Below are 21,329 nucleotides of genomic sequence, written 5' to 3' on the forward strand. Positions count from 1 at the left end.
CTTAAAACTTTGACAGTGATAGAATGGGATAACCCTCTAAGACACTTCTCTTTGAAAAAGGCCGTGGTTTTCTTTTAGTTATACTGCCATGCATTCATTCACAAGTCTTATAATGATATGTGAACTATCTCTTCCAAGTTCATTTGGACTCATTCTGAGTTTCCAACAGACTCACAGGGGTCTCTGCTCAGTTAAGGCTCTGAGCTTATTTGTAACTGAATAGACTAAGTTTATGTTTCACAGCTTCAGGGTCTGCCTGGATTCATTTCTTTCTTCAGTCATTCAACAAAAATTTAACGAGCATATGTGCAGAGTAGATCCAAGTTTTGTGGAGCATGAGGCTTATAAAATTTTAGGGACCACTTTGAAAAAGAGAATACAAAATGACAATGTCTTGAAAAAATTCTGTGCAAGGCCAGGCACAGTGGCTCATGCCTGTAATCCCAGCATTTTGGGAGGCCGAGGCGGGTGGGTGATTTGAAGTCAGGCGTTCAAAATCAGCCTAGCCAACATGGTAAAACCCTGTCTCTACTAAAAATACAAAAATTAGCCAGGCATGGTGGTGGGCACCTGTAATCCCAGTTACTTGGGAGACTGAGGCAGGAGAACCACTTGAGCCCAAGAAGCGGAGGTTGCGGTGAGCAGAGATCATACCATTGTACTCCAGCCTGGGTAACAGAGTGAGATTCTGTCTCAAATTTAAAAAAATAAATAAATTCTGTGCAAGTGAGAAGGCCTAAAGTTATTCTTCATTGATTTCATGGCAGATTCACTTCTAGCTAGTTATCGTGTGTAGGCACCATGTAAATGCTTGAGAAACATTAGCACAAAAAACAGACAAAGCTGCAAAATAAGGTGTATGTTTTCAACAAAAGAAAATTTGTAAATCAATAATAATCAAGAAATAAAAATGTAAATGCAAGGAAAATACTCCTGGTAGATGTTTATCTCCCCAGAGAAGTCAGAGTATTGTTGAGAATTCTCTTGGTGGATCACACCTTATTTATTGATGGATCACACCTTATTTTGATAACAATTCTCAGAGCTCTTGGATTCCATGTGCCCTACCCTAAAGAATCTGAGCCCTGAGATGGAAAACTCTCCTTTCCTGTCCTGACTCAACCATGGGCAATGATCTCTTTTTCTGTGTGCCTTTTGGTATCCCAGGACCAGGGGAGTTCTGGGCATAGATGAGAAAGCTCTTCCTGGGATTGCCAGGCCCCAGCCACAGCCTCTCCATGGGGGTGTTCATGGGTCTCCTGTCTCCACTTCAGATTCTGTATCCATTCTCACTGGAGCATGAGTGTAGGAATTAGCCACCCAGGTTACATCAAGATGTGCAGTCACAAAAAGGGAGCCTCACACTGAGATGTAACCTGTATCTGAAATAACAATAGTACCACTATTGACTGGATGTAAATTTTGCACCACAGCACATTTATGGTTCAATCAATATCCTCCCATTTGTGGGTATAAGACCTTCTGAATGGACACAGGGCATTTCCCTGTTACCCTAAAGGCACCAGACTAGTGTACTTGTGGGCAAATATCTCATATGATTCCCTAATGAGCTTCCTCTTATTTTTACACAAAAGAAAAAAAGGAGAGTGGGTTTTCCCCACATAGTCCATCAACTCACAAGCCAATCTCCTGCAGAAATACCCTCACAGATAGACCAAGAAATGCTGCTCTACCAGCTACCTAGGTAGGCCCTAGCCTGGTCAGGTTGACACCTAAAATTAACCATCACAAAACTCATGAGAACACAGAGGTCTGAGTTCTGATGATGAGATTCCTATTAGGTGACGGAGACTCAGGTGGCCTCCCCTAAAATAAAGGGAGAAGTCATATCTGTATTAGTCATACATATGTATATATGTACATACATGTATGTATTCTATTGGTTCTGTTTCTCTCTGAGGAGGAGGTGACCTAGATTATTCCTTTTCTGGATAAAGGATGGAAGCAGTGTGGATCATCACTTAGTGTGTTCTGATAGCCATGTGTCACTATGTACTTTTTCTTTGCGTCTTCACATCTCTTCCTGTTGTATTTTAAAGCATTTTCATGGTATGTGGTGTTGCCTAGTAAAGCATTCTCATAGCAAAAAAAAAAAAAAGTACATATGTATACATATGCATATATATATTCTATTGGTTCTGTTTCTCTGGAGAAACTATATATATATATATACACACACACACACACACATACATACACACACACTCTATATGTATACAGAGAGACAGAGAAAGAGAGAAGAGGAGAGGAGAGGAGAGGAGGAGAGAGGAGAAGAGCAGAGAAGAGAAGAGAAGAGAAGAGAAGAGAAGAGAAGAGAAGAGAAGAGAAGAATCTGTTAGGGAAATTGGCTCACGTGATTATGAAGGCTGAAAAGTTCCCCAGTATGCCAGCCATCTGCAAGCTGAAGATGAAGCAATGCCAGTAGCATGACTCAGTCCAAGTTTGAAGGCCTCAGAACCAGAGAAGCCAATGTTGTGTCTCTCAGCCCGAGACCAAAAACCTGACAACCCAGGGGATTGCTGGTGCAAGTCCCAGAGTCCAAACTAGTAGAATCTGGAGTTCTGATATCCAAGGGCAGTGGAAGACACATGTCTCATCTCTGAGAGACAATGCAAATTCACCCTTCCTGTGTCTTTTTGTTTTATCCAGGCCCCCAGCTGACTGGATATTGCCCATGCACATTGAGAGTAGATCTTCCCCACACAGTTCATCAATCTACAAGCCAATCTCCTCCAGAAATACCCTCGCGGACATACCAAGAAACACTGCTGTACCAGTATCCAGGTATGCCTTCATCTGGTCAGATTAACACCTAAAATTAACCATCACACTACCAGCGGGAACACACAGAGGTCTGAGCTCTGATAATGAGACTCCTGTGAGGTGAACTAATGTGACAGAGCATAAAACAATATACAAATTATATGGACCCTAACATTAAGACTTTTTGAAACCTTCCCAGATGTCAGGTGGCTCTTTTAACAGAGGCCATTCCTGTAGGCTGACATCCAGTTATCCAGAGTTTGAGAAAAGATAAAATCTAATAAAAGGAACTTAGAGGCAAATTTGAGGAGATGAGTTCTAAAGGACACCAGACTGCCATGAGAATGTCCCTTAGACTACATAAATATTAGAAACAATTAAAACAGCATAAAAATGAAGAATGGTATCCTAATGGGAACAAAATATGCAGAGAGGAATGCATTTTCTTTCTAAAATCCTGCAAAGAGCATATGCACTTATGTCTTTAAAAGTAGTCTACAGATTATTCCCATTCTGAGCTATTAATTGTATATATGCCCTATAAAATATTGCTGTGCATATCATAAATTACATATATTCACTCTCTCTTTATATATATATACACACACACACTTCATTTTTGTGGAGAATGGAAGGGGTGTGGCAGGTTAACTTTGCAGCTCAACTATTTGTCAGGGGCACTGATGTTATCGAGTCACTGAGAACCTAAGTTCTATTTCCCCAAGCAGGGCTGGGAGACACGAGATCCTGGCCTGGACCTGAAATGGGCACAAGGTTCTTCTTCTATGTGGCCCTTTGTCTCCTGTGGACAGGTGAGGGCTGGTCACAGGTGGGCTTCCTTCCCTGGAATTCCCAAGGCCTCAATAAAAGCCTTTTTCTTGGGATTACAGCATCAGGGTCTATTGTTTTCTATTACAGGACACATGGATGCTGGAATCACCCAGAGCCCAAGACACAAGATCACACAGACAGGAACACCAGTGACTCTGAGATGTCACCAGACTGAGAACCACCGCTATATGTACTGGTATCGACAAGACCTGGGGAATGGGCTGAGGCTGATCCATTACTCATATGGTGTTGAAGACACTGACAAAGTAGAAGTCTCAGATGGCTACAGTGTCTCTAGATCAAAGACAGAGGATTTCCTCCTCACTCTGGAGTCCGCTACCCGCTCCCAGACATCTGTGTACTTTTGTGCCAGCAGTGAATCCACAGTGCTGCACGGTTGCCTCCTCTCTGCACGTAAAGGGCAGTTAGACTGAGGTTGCTCTGTGTCTGTCCCCACCCTGGGCAGTCCAGGCCTCCACAGGAGTCAGAGAGCCCTGGCCAGCCTGGAGGCCATAGAGCAGGGGCCTTAGGACCCTCAGTGCTGACGTCCATTCCTACCCCAGTCTCAAACCAACTGGAGGTCACCCCAACACCCTTAGCTTGCCTAGTCTCTCTTCTGCAGCTCTTGTTTTTTTCTGCTTTTAGAAAGGAAAAGGCATCACTAGTTGAGATTAGTGATAATTCTCTTAACCCCGAAGCCTGGACTTCTTCTCTCACCTGTGGGCTTCAGTGGCTTCTTCATCTGCCCCTTTCCCCATCCTCCATTATCCCTTCCACTCATAGTCACGAACCTTCACTCCTGACCTCTGTTCCTGGCTGCCTTTCCTCTACGGGGCAATAGCCTCATGGGGCCCTCTCTCATTTGCCCTTCACCTACATCTCCATCATCATTTTGTACAAGTCTGCCCTGGTTCTCTCTGCTCCAGCCACACTCCTCTATGTTCAGTTATTTCCTCATATGTGTTATGTTGTTTCGATGTGTTTTTACAGATTACTTTTTTTGCACTGAGCATATGTTCCTCCCTCTTATCCCCAAGTCTCTACTTCATTCCTCACATGAGAGTAGCTTTCAGGTACATTTACTCTTAACTATAAGCAGAAAAACTTAAATTTTACCAGAAGAAATTAAGGAAAATATTTTTATCCTTTGAGGGAAGACTTTTTTAGTGGAAATACAAAAGAACACAAGCCATAAAAAATAATACTGGCTGGGCAAGGTGGCTCATGCCTTTAATCCCAGCACTTTGGGAGGCCGAGACAGTGGATCACTTGAGTCCAAGAGTTCAAGGCCAGCTTGGGCAACATGGCAAAACCTCATCTCTACTAAAAACACAAAAATTAGCCTGGCGAGTGGGCGGGCGCTTGTACTCCCAGCTACTCTGGAAGGTGAGGCATGAGAATCACTTGAACCTGGGAGGTGGAGGTGGCAGTGAGCCGAGATGGCAGCACAGCACTCCGGCCTGGGTGACAGAGTGAAACTCTGTCTCAAAACAACAACAAAAATCTGACATTAGCTGTATTAATCATGTATCAAAACACATGATAAAAAATGGAAAGTCAAGCCACAGCCTGGAAAAGACATGAGGAATGCATACAAATGAAGAAGAATCAGCATGACAAACTCCATTTATGCTTACAAAAGTGCCTTGGCTCCCCTTTGGTTCCAGGTTTCACTTGTAGTTAAAGGGCTGGGAACATATGAAGAGATTCTGAATAACTGGATGTGTGCAGAACTGATGCGGGCAATCCCAAGGCTGGCCCTTAGTAATAACTTGCGGCGGCCACGCGTGGTGGCTCACGCTTGTAATCCCAGCACTTTGGGAGGCCGAGATGGGTGGATCACAAGGTCAGGAGATCGAGAACATCCTAGCCAACATGGTGAAATCCCATCTCTACTAAAAATACAAAAATTAGCTGGATGTGGTGGCGGGCGCCTGTAGTCCCAGTTACTCAGGAGGCTGAGGCAGGAGAATCACTTGAACCCTGGGGGTGGAGATTGCAGTGAGACAAGATCGTGCCACTGCACTCCAGCCTGGTGACAGTGTGAGATTCCGCCTCAAAAAAAAAAAAAAAAAAGAAAGAAAGAACAAGAAGAGAAAAAAGAAATAACTTGTGGCACTGTGAAGGGAGTCCTCAAGTAGACACAGAAATTAGCTGCAAAGACTCATGGGATATAGCATACAGTTGCACTTACCGTTGAGATTTATTACAGTGTCATAGTAAATATTCAGCAGTGGATCATATGAAGAAAACACACAGAAGGAATCTAGAGGAGTTCACACATTGACTTCCTTATGCTCTCTTCCTCCCAGGAGGGGTCACACAGATCTCACTTCTCCCAGAAACAAACATGCATTAACACGTGTGCAATGTTTCTGCCTGTGGAGCTCCTCAGAGACTCAACACCCCAGAGGCTTCAGTGGAGGCCGGACATGGAGGCACTCACTGCCTAGTATGAACCCAAAATCCACAGCCCAGAAGGAAATCTGGTGTTCAGCACAATACCGTTTGCGATATCAGTCTAGGCACAATGAGCTACTCCTCTCAGTTAGGAGAAACTTCATGTCAGTACAGGGCACTGCTCACCAGACAGCTTCCCAGATGCCAGCCAAATGCCAGTCTTGCAAGCAGAACTTCCTAAGCGCCGCAGTCTCAAGCCTGCTGTTGACTGTTTTCTGTACAGATACCCTTCAACTCTTTTGCCATGCCTTAATAAACTTGGGAGCTACGCGATATAGATTGACTAACGATAATACGGAAGCAGCCTGGCTCACTGGGTCGTAATTTGGTGAAGAGCCATGGAAGAAAGCCACTTAGGTCCTGCTGGGCTTTGTGGACACGGGAAGTAAGACTTCATAGAATTAAGCCAATGAAATTTTAAGATTTATTTTTATTTTGTTTTCTGTAGCATAGCTTTTCTTATCTAATAGAGTTAGTATCTAAAATGAGTAAAGCACTCTCATAACTTACTAAGAAAAAGACAACCCAATAAAATGGCAATACTTAGTCTAAATAGGCATTTCACAGAAAAGTAAACATAAATTACCACTAACATAAAAATAGGTTATTGGGCAGTGGTTGATTCCTGCAATCCCAGCACTTTGGGAGGCCGAGGTGGGCAGATCACTTGAGGTCAGGGGTTCAAGACAAGCCTGGCCAACATGGCGAGACCTCGTCTCTATAAAAAATACAAAAAAATTAGTCGGGCATGGTGGGATGTGCCTGTGGTCCCAGCAGCTACTCGGGAGGCTGAGGCACAAGAATTGCTTGAACCTGGGAGGCGGAGGTTGCGGTGAGCCAAGATCACCCCCCACACTCCAGACAGGGTGACAGAGCAAGACTCCATCTTAAAAAAAAAAAAAGAATAAGTTCTTAACTTCACTTAGAATCACAGTATTCCAATCTGAAACAGTAAATTATGAATGCAAACTTACCAGACTGGAAAGTTTTCAAAGAAATGATAGTCCCAAATATGAGAAAAGATATGACTAGTGGAACTGTATTATACTACAGAAGAAAATTATAACTGATATGGTTTGGTTCTGTGTCACCACCCTCATCTCAAATTGTAATCCCCATGTGTCAAGGGAGGGTCCTGGTGGGATGTGATTGGATCATGGGGGCGGTTTCCCCCATGCTGTTCTCCTAATAGTGAGTGAATTCTCACAGGGCCTGATGGTTTATAAATGACAGTTTTCTTTTCTCTTTCTCTGTCCTGCTGCCATGTGAGATGTGCCTTGCTTCCCTTCTCTTTCTGCCATGATTGTAAGTTTCCTGAGGCCTTCTCAGCCATGTGAACTGTGAGTCAAATAAATCTCTTTCCTTTATAAATTAAATTACCCAGTCCTGGGTATTTCATCATAGCAGTGTGAAAACAGACTAATACAATAACTATATCAGAAAACCCTTTCTGAGATATATTCTGACAAGCAACATTTTGAAATAAATTAGCAAGATACTTGATCCTCTGTATTAGCTGATTTGGAGCCCAAGGATATGAAAGGTTGACTGTGAGGAAGGTGGGCACCCTCAGATTAGGGTATCAGCAGGGTTTCCTGGAACCAGTCCCCTCAGGATACTAAGAGATGACTGTATGTTTAAATTACTTGAGTTCCTTTCATTGTCTTTAGGGTCCTTCATGGAGAATTGAGTTGTCAATATTTATTTTAGCCATTTTGAAGGTTTTAATCAACATTTAAAAATTAACATTTAAAAACTGTGGTTATAAATATATGTATAACCATATATGTATTATATATAGTATATACATTATATCATATATGTATAATATATAGTATATACATTACATCATATATGTATAATATATAGTATATACATTACCAGTTTTATATATATAAAATATATATTACCAGCTTTTAAATGTTAATTTTTAAATGTTTTATATGTGCATAAAACTATAATTTTTTACTTTAACAATTTTAAAACGTACAATTAAGTGGAATTACATACATTCACAATGTTGTAGAACCATCACTGCTGTTTCCAAATGTTTTTCATGATCTCAAAGAGAAACCACACCCATTACGCAGTAACTCCACATCTCCCCTGCTTCTCAGCCTCTGGTAACCCCTAATCTACCCTTTGTTTATATGAATTTACCAACTCTAAATAGTTAATTTATGGGAAATCATAAAATATATTTCCCTTTGTATCTGTCTTCTTTCCCTTGGCCTAATGCTTTCAAGATTCATCCATATTGTAGCATGTGTCAGAATTTTACTCCTTTACATAGCTACTTCATTGTCTGTATAGACCATTGTGTATACAATATACAGACATTGTGTGTATATTTAATACTTCATTGTGTGTATAGACCACATTTTGTTTATTTCATCATCAGCTGATGGACATATGGGTTGTTTCCACCTTTTAACTATTATAAATAATCTTGCAATAAACACTGGCCCACAAGTATCTGTCTGATTTCCTGCTTTCAATTATTTTGGGTGTATACCTAGGGGCAGAATTGCTGAGTCACATGGGAATTCTATATTTGACATTTTGAGCAACTGCCCAACAGTGTTTTGCAGCAGCCTCAGCATTTTGTATTCCCACCACAATGTAAAAGCCTTCCAGTTTCTTCACAGCCTTGCCAACACTTAATTTCTGTTTTGTTTTTCTTATTAAAAATTATTTTAGCCATCCCGGTAAATGCGAAGTGATACCTCATTGCGATTTTGATTTACATGTTCCTAATGACTAATGATGTTAAGCATCTTTTTTTGAACTTTTACTTTAAATTTTAAAATTTTATTACGTATACTTCAGGTACATAACATGATATTATGAGATACATACCTATAGGAAAATGGTTACTATAGTGAAACAAATTCATATAGCCATCATCTCACATAGTTACCATTCACTCCCTGTGGCAATAACAGATATAATTTACTCATTTAGAAAAAAATTCTGAATATATTATTATTAACTATAGTTTTCATGTGGTACATTAGATCTTTAGAATTCTTCATCCTGCCTATCTGCTATCTTATGTCATTTGGCCTAAATATTCCCATTTCCTATTCCCTCCCCCTGCCATCCTCTCAGTAACCACTATTTCATTCTCTCTGTATATTTGAGTGTTTATAAATTTCACATAGAAATAATATATACTATTTCTCTGTGTCTGGCTTATTTCACTTAGCCTAATGTCCTCCAGGTTCATCTATGTTTGTTGAGGCAAATGGCAAGATCTCATTATTCTTTTAGGACCCAATAATACTCCACTGTATATGTATACCACAGTTTCTTCATCCTTTGTCTATCAGTAGACACTTAGGTTGTTTCCATATCTTGGCTTTGTAAATAATGCTGCAATGAACATGGGAGTGCAGATATCTCCAAAAGGTGGGATTTCATTTTCTTTGGGTATATACCAAGAAAAGAGATTGCTGGGTCATATAATTCTATTTTTAATTTCTTTAGGAACATCTACACTAATTTTCTTAATGATTGCATCAATCTACTTTTCCACCAACAGTGTATAAAAGTTTCTTTTTCTCCATACTCTTGCAACTTATCTTTTTAATAATAGCTATCCTAATGGGTGTGAGGTGCTATCTCATAGCAGTTTTGATTTGCACTTTTCTAACATTTAGTGATATTGAGCATCTTGGCCATTTTTATGTCTTCTTGGTAGAAATGTCTGTTTACGTCCTTTGCTCGGTTTAAATAGGGTTATATGTTCTCTTGCCAGAGAGTTGTATGGGGTCTTTATATGTTTGGTATATTAATCTCTTAGCTGACATATGGTTTGCAAATATTTTTTCAAATCCACAGGTTGCCTTTTCATTTTGTTGATTGTTGTATTTGTTGTGCAGAAGTTTTTCAGTTTGATTTAGTCCCATTTATTTTTGCTTTTGTAGCCTGAACTTTTTGTATGATATCAAAGAAATCATTGCCAAGGCCAATGTCAAAGAGCTTTTCCAACATGTTGCATGTAATAAACTGAACTTAGATAGAAGACCCAAACACTACATACTAAGCATCTTTTCATATATTATTGATCATTTGTATATCTTATAAGGAGGTAATGGCTTTTCTTTTCTGGTTTTTAAAGTTTCATTTTATCTTTAGATTTTAATAGTTTTACGATTATAAGGCTACATGAGGTTGGGGTTGAACTTCACTTGGGAGATTTGTTGCTCTTAGTGTTTTTAGTGCACATTTCCGAAACAGTTTTAATATACTGTACAACAGAGAATAAGTAAATTCATTGACATGGCTGGGAAACAGAGTTCTTACAACGGGAAGAGAGATACAAATAAGAAATAGGGAAAGACAAGGAAGAAATCTGTGATGTTTATTTGAATTGGAGGTATCGATATGAACTTTTAAAAAAATTATGTATTTCCTAACTCTAACCATACCATACGTAAAAAGCAATATAAAGTCGATGGACAATTGCTTTATTTATTTGTAGCTGTATTCCCAGCAGTAATGGGCAGAATTATTGCATAGTATTTAATTTCTACATGTTTCTAAAAGAAACAAAGCAGAAATGACTTCTTCTAGATCCAGAGCAGGGAAAGTCAAAAACATCTTTTGGCAGAAATCAAGGAAGTCTCATGACACAGAAAACATACAAAAAATCCACAGTAGCAGTTTCACGGGGCTCCCACTAGCCAAACAGGAGTATCTAAACATTAGAGAATAATAATGAGGACACTAAATTATAACAAATTTTAAAAATCTATAAGGCTATAAGGACAATAAAAAGATGTAGGTAAGAATGTCTTCATTACAGAATAATGCTAGGTAGTACATTTAATTAGAAAATCAATGTAACCATTAATGCAGTTACAGACAGAGACCATCAGGTGATGTCAAAACCAACATCCGAAAAGTTATTGGAGACCAAGATATCTGTATTGTGTCAAAGTATCACTCCACTAATTGCTTATTAACTATAAAAGATAAATGATATCTTCACAATGGAGAGATCTCATGTCTATGATGCTAAATTTAGTATCACCAAAAATGTGTAAAGATAGCATTATATGTTCCTGTAATTGATCAGATGCAATGGGAAACACACATCAACTATGGCATGGTGTTTGCCAAAATATTTAACCTCTGATAATGTGCAAATTCTGATTGGGGGTCATTTTACCACTCAGCGGACATGGACTTTTACAAAAATCAAGACCATGAAAATTGGAAAATATAAGTGGGCCAAATATATACCTAGTTTTAAAGTAGCTAAAAAGACCTGACAACCAAAAGAAATGCATAATCTTTGATAATGTCCTGTAGAAAAAAATAAAACCGAAGGACACATTGGTACAACTGGAGAAAGGGGAATGTGAAGTATATATGAGAAAATAATGTTTTTGAAATAAAGTTTTTGAGTGTAATAAAGGCATTTGTGGTTTTCTAAGGTAATGGCCTCTTTTAAGAAGAGACATACTGAATCAATAAGAATAAAGTGTTTTACTTCAGAAATTGAGGGTAAAATACACAAAAAGAGATAAAGCAAATGTCAAATGATGTTAATGATTGAAATACATTTTAATATTCTGTTTGTTGTATGATTCAGCTCTTCCAAAGGTATCAGCTTTTTAAATAAAATTAGAAGAAAAAAATCTTAAGATCTTGGAATGTTGACATGATTTCAGTTTTGTGGTGAGTATTTTTTATATTCATTTTCAATATCTTTGAAATATTCTATAATTACCACAAAATGAACACACAAGATAAGGTTTCTTTTAACCCTATAGTATCCTTTTTCTATAGGGACAGGCTATGATTTTTAAAAGTCCCCCCAAAAGATAAGAAAATTTATAGTCTGAGGACAAAATAGCTTGACATCTTTGAGAGGAGTACAAAACTTAGCTAACAATGCATGTCAAGAAGCTGTTTAGTAAATACATAGGACTGCTTTAACTGAAACAGGAGATTCTGAGTTCTCTACAGGTTGGTAAAGAACTCACAGATGTTGGGGAATTGCCTGAACGTACGCAGAGGAGTGGTAGTGCTTGTTCTAAGTTGTGGTTGGATAATATGTGTTTGTGTAAGAGGAGGGGACTCTAGAAGGACCGAAACACTGTTTGTGGGGAGGGGTCTCTAGCAGGACAGAAGGATCAGATGGAGCTGGAAGGAATTCCCTTCAGTCCCCCACAAACACTGTCCGATAGTAGCCCTGATCTAGTTTCCATTGTTTAGAAGTCCCATCACCCTCCCTGAGCCATGTATGGAGGGCCTAAGCCCAGTGGCTCATCAGGAGGCACTGAGGTTTGATGGGGTCCAAATGTTTTTGATAGAAGGTTAAGTGTTGCCTGAGAAGTCGAGTTTAAAGGAAAAGTCTGGCTTCATCCTAGCATTCAGTATCTAGTTTGCAGGTGTTTTGAGTTGTCAGTAGAAACTCATCTTTCTCCGCTGATGCCAGTGGGTTCTGGTCAGCAGTGAAATCTGAACTGTAGCAAACCATTGAGTGGAGAATCTTCTGAGCCCACTTGAGGGGTAGATGGAGGAGAGCCAGGAACCAAACCTGAATGCTCACAGACCAATGCAGAGAGAAATATGCCTCCTTGGGAGAACATCAGAGAAACCTTAGCAATGCGCCCTGCCCTACACCCAACCTATTCTAGTGTGTACTGGATGATCGACAGGAGGATGTAAGGGGAATGTAGAAGATGGGAGTGGACAATTATAGATGTTGCCAGTAACACCACCGCAATTTTTTTTTTTTTTTTTTTTTTTTTGAGATGGAGTCTGTCTCTGTCACCCAGGCTGGAGTGCGGTGGCATGATCTCGGCTCACTGCAAGCTCTGCCTCCCAGGTTCATGCCAGTCTCCTGTCTCAGTCTCCTGAGTAGCTGGGACTACAGGCGCCCACCACCACCCCCAGCTAATTTTTTTTTTTTTTTTAATTTTTAGTAGAGACAGAGTTTCATTGTGTTAGCCAGGATGATCTTGATCTCCTGACCTCATGATCCGCCTGCCTTGGCCTCTGAAAGTGCTGGGATTACAGGCGTGAGCCACCGCGCCCAGCCAACACCGCAAATATTCTTAACAAGAACCAGATTTTCTAGAACTCTGGCATTTCCTTCCGTGAGCAATGAGACGGCCCTTTGGGCCCTGACACAATCATGGGTGTTTTTTTGTTCATTTGTTTTGGTGCTCAGGAAGCAGGGGAGGCCTGAGAATACCTGGGGAATCTCTTTCCTAGAAATGGGATGCCCCCATTTCAAGTATTTCACATGCAACCTGATAGGTCCTATCTCCAGCCACCCAGCCTCCACTCTCTCAATGCTGTTGTCATCCAGGGCCTTAAGCCCTGGTCACAAGGATGGAAGACATAGTGACACTGTGATGTGAAGACACTTTCCATCATGAAATTATTAATTGGTGTCGACATAAGGTGGCCTCCGACTAGCAGTTTTTCTACCACAATGATGAACAATTTATATGGAAAAGAGATGGTTCTGATAATTCTACACTCACAGGTCTTCACCTGATAACCTTGACATGTGTCCCCTAGGTTTTAGGAACTTGGATTTCTCTAGGCTGAGTTGTACTATTCCCTTTCTCTGAACATACATATCATTGGTTAGTTCATTCATATTGATTCTCAGGGCTTCTCCAATCCCTCAAGCCTTCCCACTCTACCACTCAGACAATGAGAAGTGTGTCATAACTAATGTTGCATAATTTTTTAAAAAACTGCTGGATACTAACACTGCAATTCAATTGTAAAATATGATAGAGGTGTAAGTGTTTAAGATCCCAGAAGTTCTGTTCAATTTTGCATTTATTGTTAGATATTCACCCTGATATTTTCAGGAGTTAGAGTGTTCTTCGCCCGTTTTGGTTAAGATATCAGAACTTACTTTCAATACATTGGTGACCAAGAACTACAGGCAGAATCGTAGTGAAGGCTTGATACATAACGCATAATGAAGACTGGTAACAGCAAAAAGGGAACTGGTCATTGGCCTTCAGATAAAATGAAACCTCCCAACTTTGTGCTTAGGGAATTATTTTACCCCTTTCGGTTAGAGTGTGTCGGCTGGTTCAATGCAGTTCTAGGATAAAGCTGTGTCAATTACCCTAGAGGACTGGGAGCATGGAGGACCTGGTAGAAAAGAAATACCAAAAGAGAAGGAAAATGCTTAGCAAAATGCTAAAATCAAGAGGTCACTAATTGATACATATATTTTGAGTTGCCTTTGAGACTTTCAAGTAGAAACATCCAGCACAGGATAGGCTTAGAGATGTAGTGAGAGAGCTAATCCCCTAAGCCCTGAATATGTGAGTGAGGATGCTTGGATGAACTTCCAGTCTATGAATACGTTAAACAAACTTTTAGCTGTGTTTTAGTTTACAACAATTGTTTTCTAAGAACTTAGGCATTTGTGGAGACAATGATGTCACTGTAGGAACTTCTGTGTAAGGACAGCGACGTCCCACTTCCTCTGCTCCTGCTCACAGTGACCCTGATCTGGCAAAGCTCCCATCCTGCCCTGACCTTGCCATGGGCACCAGGCTCCTCTGCTGGGTGGCCCTCTGTCTCCTGGGGGCAGGTGAGTTCTAGGAACACCATGATCCTCACATAATCTCCCAGAGATTATTCTAGTCATTTCCTTCTGTTTTCAAATTCTTTTCCCCCCACAGAACTCACAGAAGCTGGAGTGACCCAGTCTCCGAGATACAAGATCACAGAGAAAAAACAGCCTGTGGCTTTTTGGTGCAATCCTATTTCTGGCCACAATACCCTTTACTGGTACCGGCAGAACTTGGGACAGGGCCCGGAGCTTCTGATTCGATATGAAAATGAGGAAGCAGTAGATGATTCACGGTTTCCTAAGGATCGATTTTCCGCAGAGAGGCTCAAAGGAGTAGACTCCACTCTCAAGATCCAGCCTGCAGAGCTTGGGGACTCGGCCGTGTATCTCTGTGCCAGCAGCTTAGCCACAGCGATGCAGAGACACTTCCCTCCTGTGCATAAAACTGCAGGGCTCTCTCCTCTCTACTCAGCTCACAGCGGCCTTTCCTTATTCCTCATCCTCCCAGGGAAGAAGCGAGTTTTCAGATATAGCTAGGATTCATACAGTGGGAGGAAATGAACTATTTCTTAAAACATGAGCGCTATCATTGTTGTTTGAAAATGTGTCTCAGGGATTTGGAACACTTCTTGGGGACAACTGAAGAAACCTAAAGTGACTTATCAGAGATTGAGTCCTCAGGGGTAGTGATAGTTTCTCTCCCATAAAAGTATGAGATCATGAAACATGTACAATAAACTTAGTAATACAGATAGTGATTATACCAAGCAGCAAACAGCAGGCTCCCCCTCTGTAGTTGTCAGCGTGTGAATGACTTGTTATCCTTGGTGACACCCTGGCTGTCTAGCAAAGTCTCAACACACAGTATGCGTTTGGAAATCTTTTCCCTTCTGTTTTATTTTTGTTAAAGTATGTTAATAATGATGTTGTTAATGATAGTGATTATCATTTCAGCTACGTTATTCAGCCCTTTTTCTAGTTCAAAGAAATGCACACAAATGGATACCCCGGCAACCAGTCCCAAATCTTAGCTCCAGATGAATTCTGCTTCTCCTGAACTGTCTAACCCTTCTATGTAATCATCCCAGCCCAAGAGTATCTCTAGACCTGGACCAGTCAGTTCAGAGGACATTTCCACTTGTCTGCCTTATATATTAAAAGTTCCTTGGTGGATTAAAATATTCCTTGTAAGAACTTCTGAAGCAATCAATTGCCCTCTCTGATAATACACTCTGTGTGTCTAGCTCCATATTCACTACTCTTCTTCTGCCTAAACTAAGATAATTCTAGAAATCTTCCTGAAGTATTGGTTAGAATTACTAAAAAGCAGCATACTGGAAATTGTCTGAAAGCATTGTCACTGTCCATTAGCCCCTCCTGACTTCCCTCCCCTCCTTATCCAATCTAATTCCTGATGGCAGGTCAGGCTTTATGTCCATTTGCTCATTGCACATCTCCCTTTCCTTATTCCTCTAATAAAACCTCACCGATGTGATGGATTAAAATGACCACTCACTCACCATCTCCTTGTCAAAATTTCTATTTTTTTCTTTTTCCAATCTGCTATGTTATTTATAGTTAATAACTCCCTCATATTTTCTGAGATCACTTTTTATTATTTGAACATAGGACACACAGTTGTTTCAGAGTCTGTCTGATCATTTTCACCCCTGAGATCTTCACAGGATATTTTTGTGATTTTCTTTTTGTGCTGTTTCTCAGTTATGCTGCTTGAGTTTTAATGGCGTTTGTATTTCTCCTTACCAATCTGATGATGTTTGACATTGTGCCAAATGCTATAGCTGTGGAAATAATTTTTGGTGTAGGATGGACCATATTTTTCAGCAGCGATCATTTTTCTGTGCTTCTGAAAGTGCATGTAGGTATAAACGATCAGGCTCCCTGAATCAGTTTAAGGCTTGAGGTGTCCTGGAGCATCTGGAGAACAGGTTTGTCTCTGGCTTATTGTTACTATTGGAATTTGGCAATGACACATTTGGTATGTTCTGGTTTTTGCCTTTACCCCCCGGCCTGTGAGTCAGCTTCCTGAGTGCTGAGTCAGGATCTGCAAATGCCCTCTAGGACAAATGGACTGCTGTGCTTACCTCCCAGGGCTCTTGCCCTCACCAACATTCCAGCCAAGTTATTCCTTATTATTATTTTTTTAGGACTTTAATTAACTGAAATTTTTAATGTTTTTGATATTTTTTCCAACTATGTAGATAACAACAGAAAGAGTGAGTGCCATTATCCTTAATTATTGGGATTAAGGTGAAAATAACTTTACTTGGAATTCTAATTTTCCTTGAATTTTAATGTTAGATTCTTTGTGATGTGTCTGATATTTAACTTAAATGGTATAGAGATATTAAACTCTGACATCAAATACTTTTTTAAAAAAAACTTAAAGGCCATTCATAATCCAGTTGAGACATATTTTTGTTTGGGGCATGTTATTACTAGGGTATTCTTATATTGTTATTTATTTCTATCACATAACCTCTGTGTTCCATTGGACCATACGGCAAGATGAGAAACACAATCAAGAGAATGTTGAGATTAGGTCAGATAGTACAGATTGGGCTTCAAATTAATTTAATTACTGCACCCTGGGGATGTATTTTTGCTGTTTTATGAGTATTCCCCAGGGGCAGTGGTCAAAATTGGAGGGAGTAACTGATATGTTACTATTGTTTTACCCCGTTTAAAGCCAGTCTCCTGGGACAACAGTTTGTTCCACCTACCCCATTTTATGGGGCACCCCAAAAATAATAATCCTGTTTTAATCTTCCCATTCCTTGCCAAATCTTCTCTATGGAAGGGAAATCAGTTATAGTATTTGTTCTCTTCATTTTAGTCTCTCCTTATTTCCTGTTTTCCTACTGGTTCTCTAGAGAAAAGCTAGATTCTTTGGTGCGCTTTCAACGTGTGCTAAGATCAGTGGCGAACTTTCTCTTCCATGCAGGGCTAGCCTGCCCTTTGGAGGGGACAGAGAATGGTTAAATTCTGATTCAGCACCATGTTAGCCAGCCCATCAAGTTTCACATTGAGACCTGCTGCTTATCAGTATTAAACCCGGTATTATGTTTCCACCTTTCTGACCGCATTGTCAATGTCTCGGGTGTCTCTGTCCTACCCCATAGCACTAATATTATTCTCTGGCCTTCTAACACTAACTAATCATAATATTCTATACACCTGGTACTCAGTGAAACAAAGCCCAAGTCCCTGTGTCTTGGCAAAAGACAGCACATTTGTGCTGTTCCAGCCTACTGGCCACTAGGAGGCACTGTGGCTTCGCTGTCGTCCAGAGTCTACAGGGAGGAGCAGAGATTGCTCCCTGGAAAAAGACGGTTAAGGGTTACTCTGAGGTTGGACCTAGATTCGGGGAGTTGGTTTGCAGACGTCTTGAATGATGGCTGGGAATAAAGGAATTAGTAACCGACCCTTCTTCCTCCATTGTAGAGGTGGGTTTTGCTTTCAACTGAGCTTTGAGTGGGGCTGAGTGACAGGTGTGCTTTGCAGTGCATATACCTCTGAGCTCGCTTAAGATGTGGGGGCACAAAGAGCTGGGGTGGTGCAGGGCCCATGTTCTGAGCTGAGAAAACCAGAGAAGGAGTTCTTGTGTCAAAGGAGCCTTGGAAAGCCTGGCCCCAAACCAGCCAAGGCCAACCCTACCTGCTCTGTAGAGAGTAGAATAGCAAGAAATGGAGGTGCTACCCAGGACCACAGCAGAGGGACCCTCTCCCCAGGGATTTGACAATCACAGTGATGCCACCAGCATATCCACATATGAGGCATAGTCCAGTGTGTCTCCTGGAAGAAGATGAGGCCTAGGCAGACATAAGAAGATGTTTTTGAATAGGCTTCCCTTGGTCTGATTTGAAATTCATTCCATGTGATCATGCATCTGTCTCTACCTGTATTTTGTATCTGGCTTCTGCCTCTCACCCATCAGTCCCATGGCTACTAGAAGGTATTCAATTTCTATTGACACAAATTACCAATAACTTCATGGCTTACAATGACAAAAACTTATTATCTTACAGTTCTGCAGGTCAGAAGTCCAAAACTGGGCTAAAATCCAGGTATTGGCAGGGCTACATTCCTTCCCGAGGCTCTCGGGTAGAACTACCTTTCTCTTCTATTCAGCTTCTAGAGGCCACCAGCGTTCCTTGGCTCAGGGCCCCATTCAATCTTCAAAGCCAACAGGGACTCTGCATCACTCTGAGGCTCACTCTTCATTCTCCCTCTTCCACATTTTAGGACCCTTGTGATTATATTGGGCCCACCTGGAAAATCCAGGACACGCTCCCTGTATTAAGGCCAGCTGATTAGCAACCTTCATTCCATTTGGAACATTCCTTTCTCCCCTTGTCACATAATTTGACACATTCCTAGTTTCTGGGAATTAGACGTGGACATCTTTAAGAGGTCATCACGCTGCCTGCCATACTTGGTACCTGGTTACAGGAAGTAATAAGCAATTAACTTTTTGAAGACAGAATTATGGCCATAGTTTTATATACCGATCCAAAGACCCTGCAAAAGGAAAGAGCCCACAGGGAAATAGCCCCTCCAGTAACACAAGCTAGTCTGCAAACTAATGCCCTTTAACTTTGGGAAGTGCTTTCAACTGCAGGGGACTCAGAAGCATGCCTCTGTGCCAACAGCAAAAAATGTGCCCTTCTCTTTTGTTGGCAAGTAACTTAATTGACCAACTCAAAAACAGATCTTTCTCTCAGCTTTCCATAATCTCTGAGAGGAAGTAGGTTTGCAGAAGTGGGGTTATGGGGAAAAGGCCAGGTGTTAATGATGAAAAAACATTGAACTTTTCTAGGGGTAGTAATAAGATTCAATTCAATAGAACATTTTAGCTGCAAGTCTTCAAGAATAAGACAATCTTATCCTCTGTTTTATTGTGGGAATAGAGAATGTGAGAGGTTCCATTCCATGGGCCTTGGGAATTTAATATGGTTCAAGGATAAATAAACCCAGGTTTTTCACTGCAAGGAAGACCTTCAAATATAATCATTTCTCAGGGCATCAGCTCAGCTCCTGTATTCCTAACAATGCAGTTGACATGCATCTTCTCAGATGCCTAACTCCTAACTCGCTGATGGATAATTGAAGTACGCATAAAGGAGTAGAAGCACCAAGCCACCAGTGAGAGGAATGAGAGAGTTCGCAGAGAAGCTGGCCTGCAGTAAGACAATGAGTTCATCTTTAAATACTTGGAGTCTGAGGTGCAGATGGATATAGTTGGCAGGCTCCTATGTAAGGCATGTTATGGAGAAGGAACCATGAGTTGATAATATCAAAACAAATACCCAGGGAGCCTCTGCATGTGTGCATCTCTATCTCAAATCAATTATAGTTAATTCCTGACTGTTTCATCTCCCAGGCATGCAGCCTCCTCTTAAAGAAGTTGGGGCTGGTGGCCCAATCAGTGATGTCACTGACAGATGCATCCTGTGGGGATAAAGTGTCACAAAATTCATTTATTTGCTCATGCTCACAGAGGGCCTGGTCTGGAATATTCCACATCTGCTCTCACTCTGCCATGGGCTCCTGGACTCTCTGCTGTGTGTCCTTTTGTATCCTGGTAGCGAGTGAGTCTTCAGAATATTTACCATTGTCATACTGGGCTTCTGCATGGATGACCCCATATATTTTCCTTATTCTGATGCCCAATTCTGTCTTCTCTCATAGAGCACACAGATGCTGGAGTTATCCAGTCACCCCGGCATGAGGTGACAGAGATGGGAAAAGAAGTGACTCTGAGGTGCGAACCAATTTCAGGCCACAGCTCCCTTTTCTGGTACAGACAGACCATGATGCGGGGACTGGAGTTCCTGATTTACTTTAACAACAAGGATCCGACAGATGATTCAGGGATGCCCAAGGATCGATTCTCAGCTGAGATGCCTGAGGCATCATTCTCCACGCTGAAGATCCAGCCCTCAGAACCCAGGGACTCAGCTGTGTACTTCTGTGCCAGCAGTTTAGCCACAGCGCTGCAGAATCACCTCTTTCCTGTGCAGAAACCCCGGTGTTTCCCCTTCTCCTTCTACCTCCCAGCAGTCCTGGGCAAAGTCTTTCCTGTTCCTCCCTCCCCTGAGAAAAAAGTGGTTTGGGGGTGTGACAAAGACAGAAAATGAGAAGGTATCAACATAGGAAACCATATGTTGGTTTGAGGATTACAAAATGGGTTTTTAGGATTCCTCAAAAATTCTCTCTGCTCAAAACACATAGGAGTAAGATAAACCTTGGCTACCCACGCTGGAGATTTCCCTGCCTTCCTGCATTTGCCATCCCATGAGAATGGTGGGAGCTCCCGAGAAAGGCTGCATTTTCTGAACTATGAGGCCCTCTTCCTTCTCTCCTAAGTTGCAAACAGAAATTTCCCTCACACATTTTCTAGATTGTAAAAGAAAGTTCGTTACTATGATTGTGGACATTCCTTTATAATGCCAATTTCAAATGTACATTTACTTAGGGATTTTTCACTACTCCTAAAGAGTGTCTCAAATGTGGCTAGAGCAAGCAGGTTGGTACATTAGATGTAAGTTATCTGGCCTGGAATCTAAGGATCCATTTGTCTCTATTCTGCATAAGAAGAGCCAGGTGCTGGCTAAAGGCTGTGCACAGTCAGACAACACTAACGAGGCCTCCTGGTGAGGAC

At 41.0% G+C, this 21,329-nt stretch overlaps 3 gene segments (V, D, J or C); all 3 read left to right on the top strand.

Annotated features, from left to right (window-relative positions):
- Positions 1 to 3,505: 3,505 nt before the first annotated feature.
- Positions 3,506 to 13,627, top strand: LOC112621720. The segment is given in 4 exon segments: positions 3,506 to 3,596; positions 3,703 to 4,011; positions 8,667 to 8,676; positions 13,621 to 13,627. Coding segments are annotated over 4 exon segments (375 nt in total).
- Positions 13,628 to 14,574: 947 nt separating this feature from the next.
- LOC112621721 lies at positions 14,575 to 15,181 on the top strand. The segment is given in 2 exon segments: positions 14,575 to 14,662; positions 14,754 to 15,181. Coding segments are annotated over 2 exon segments (477 nt in total).
- Positions 15,182 to 18,007: 2,826 nt separating this feature from the next.
- LOC112620211 lies at positions 18,008 to 21,085 on the top strand. The segment is given in 3 exon segments: positions 18,008 to 18,111; positions 20,166 to 20,256; positions 20,357 to 21,085. Coding segments are annotated over 2 exon segments (498 nt in total).
- Positions 21,086 to 21,329: the final 244 nt, after the last annotated feature.

The sequence above is a fragment of the Theropithecus gelada genome, chromosome 3 (assembly GCF_003255815.1).
Source record: "Theropithecus gelada isolate Dixy chromosome 3, Tgel_1.0, whole genome shotgun sequence".
Lineage (NCBI taxonomy): Eukaryota > Metazoa > Chordata > Mammalia > Primates > Cercopithecidae > Theropithecus > Theropithecus gelada.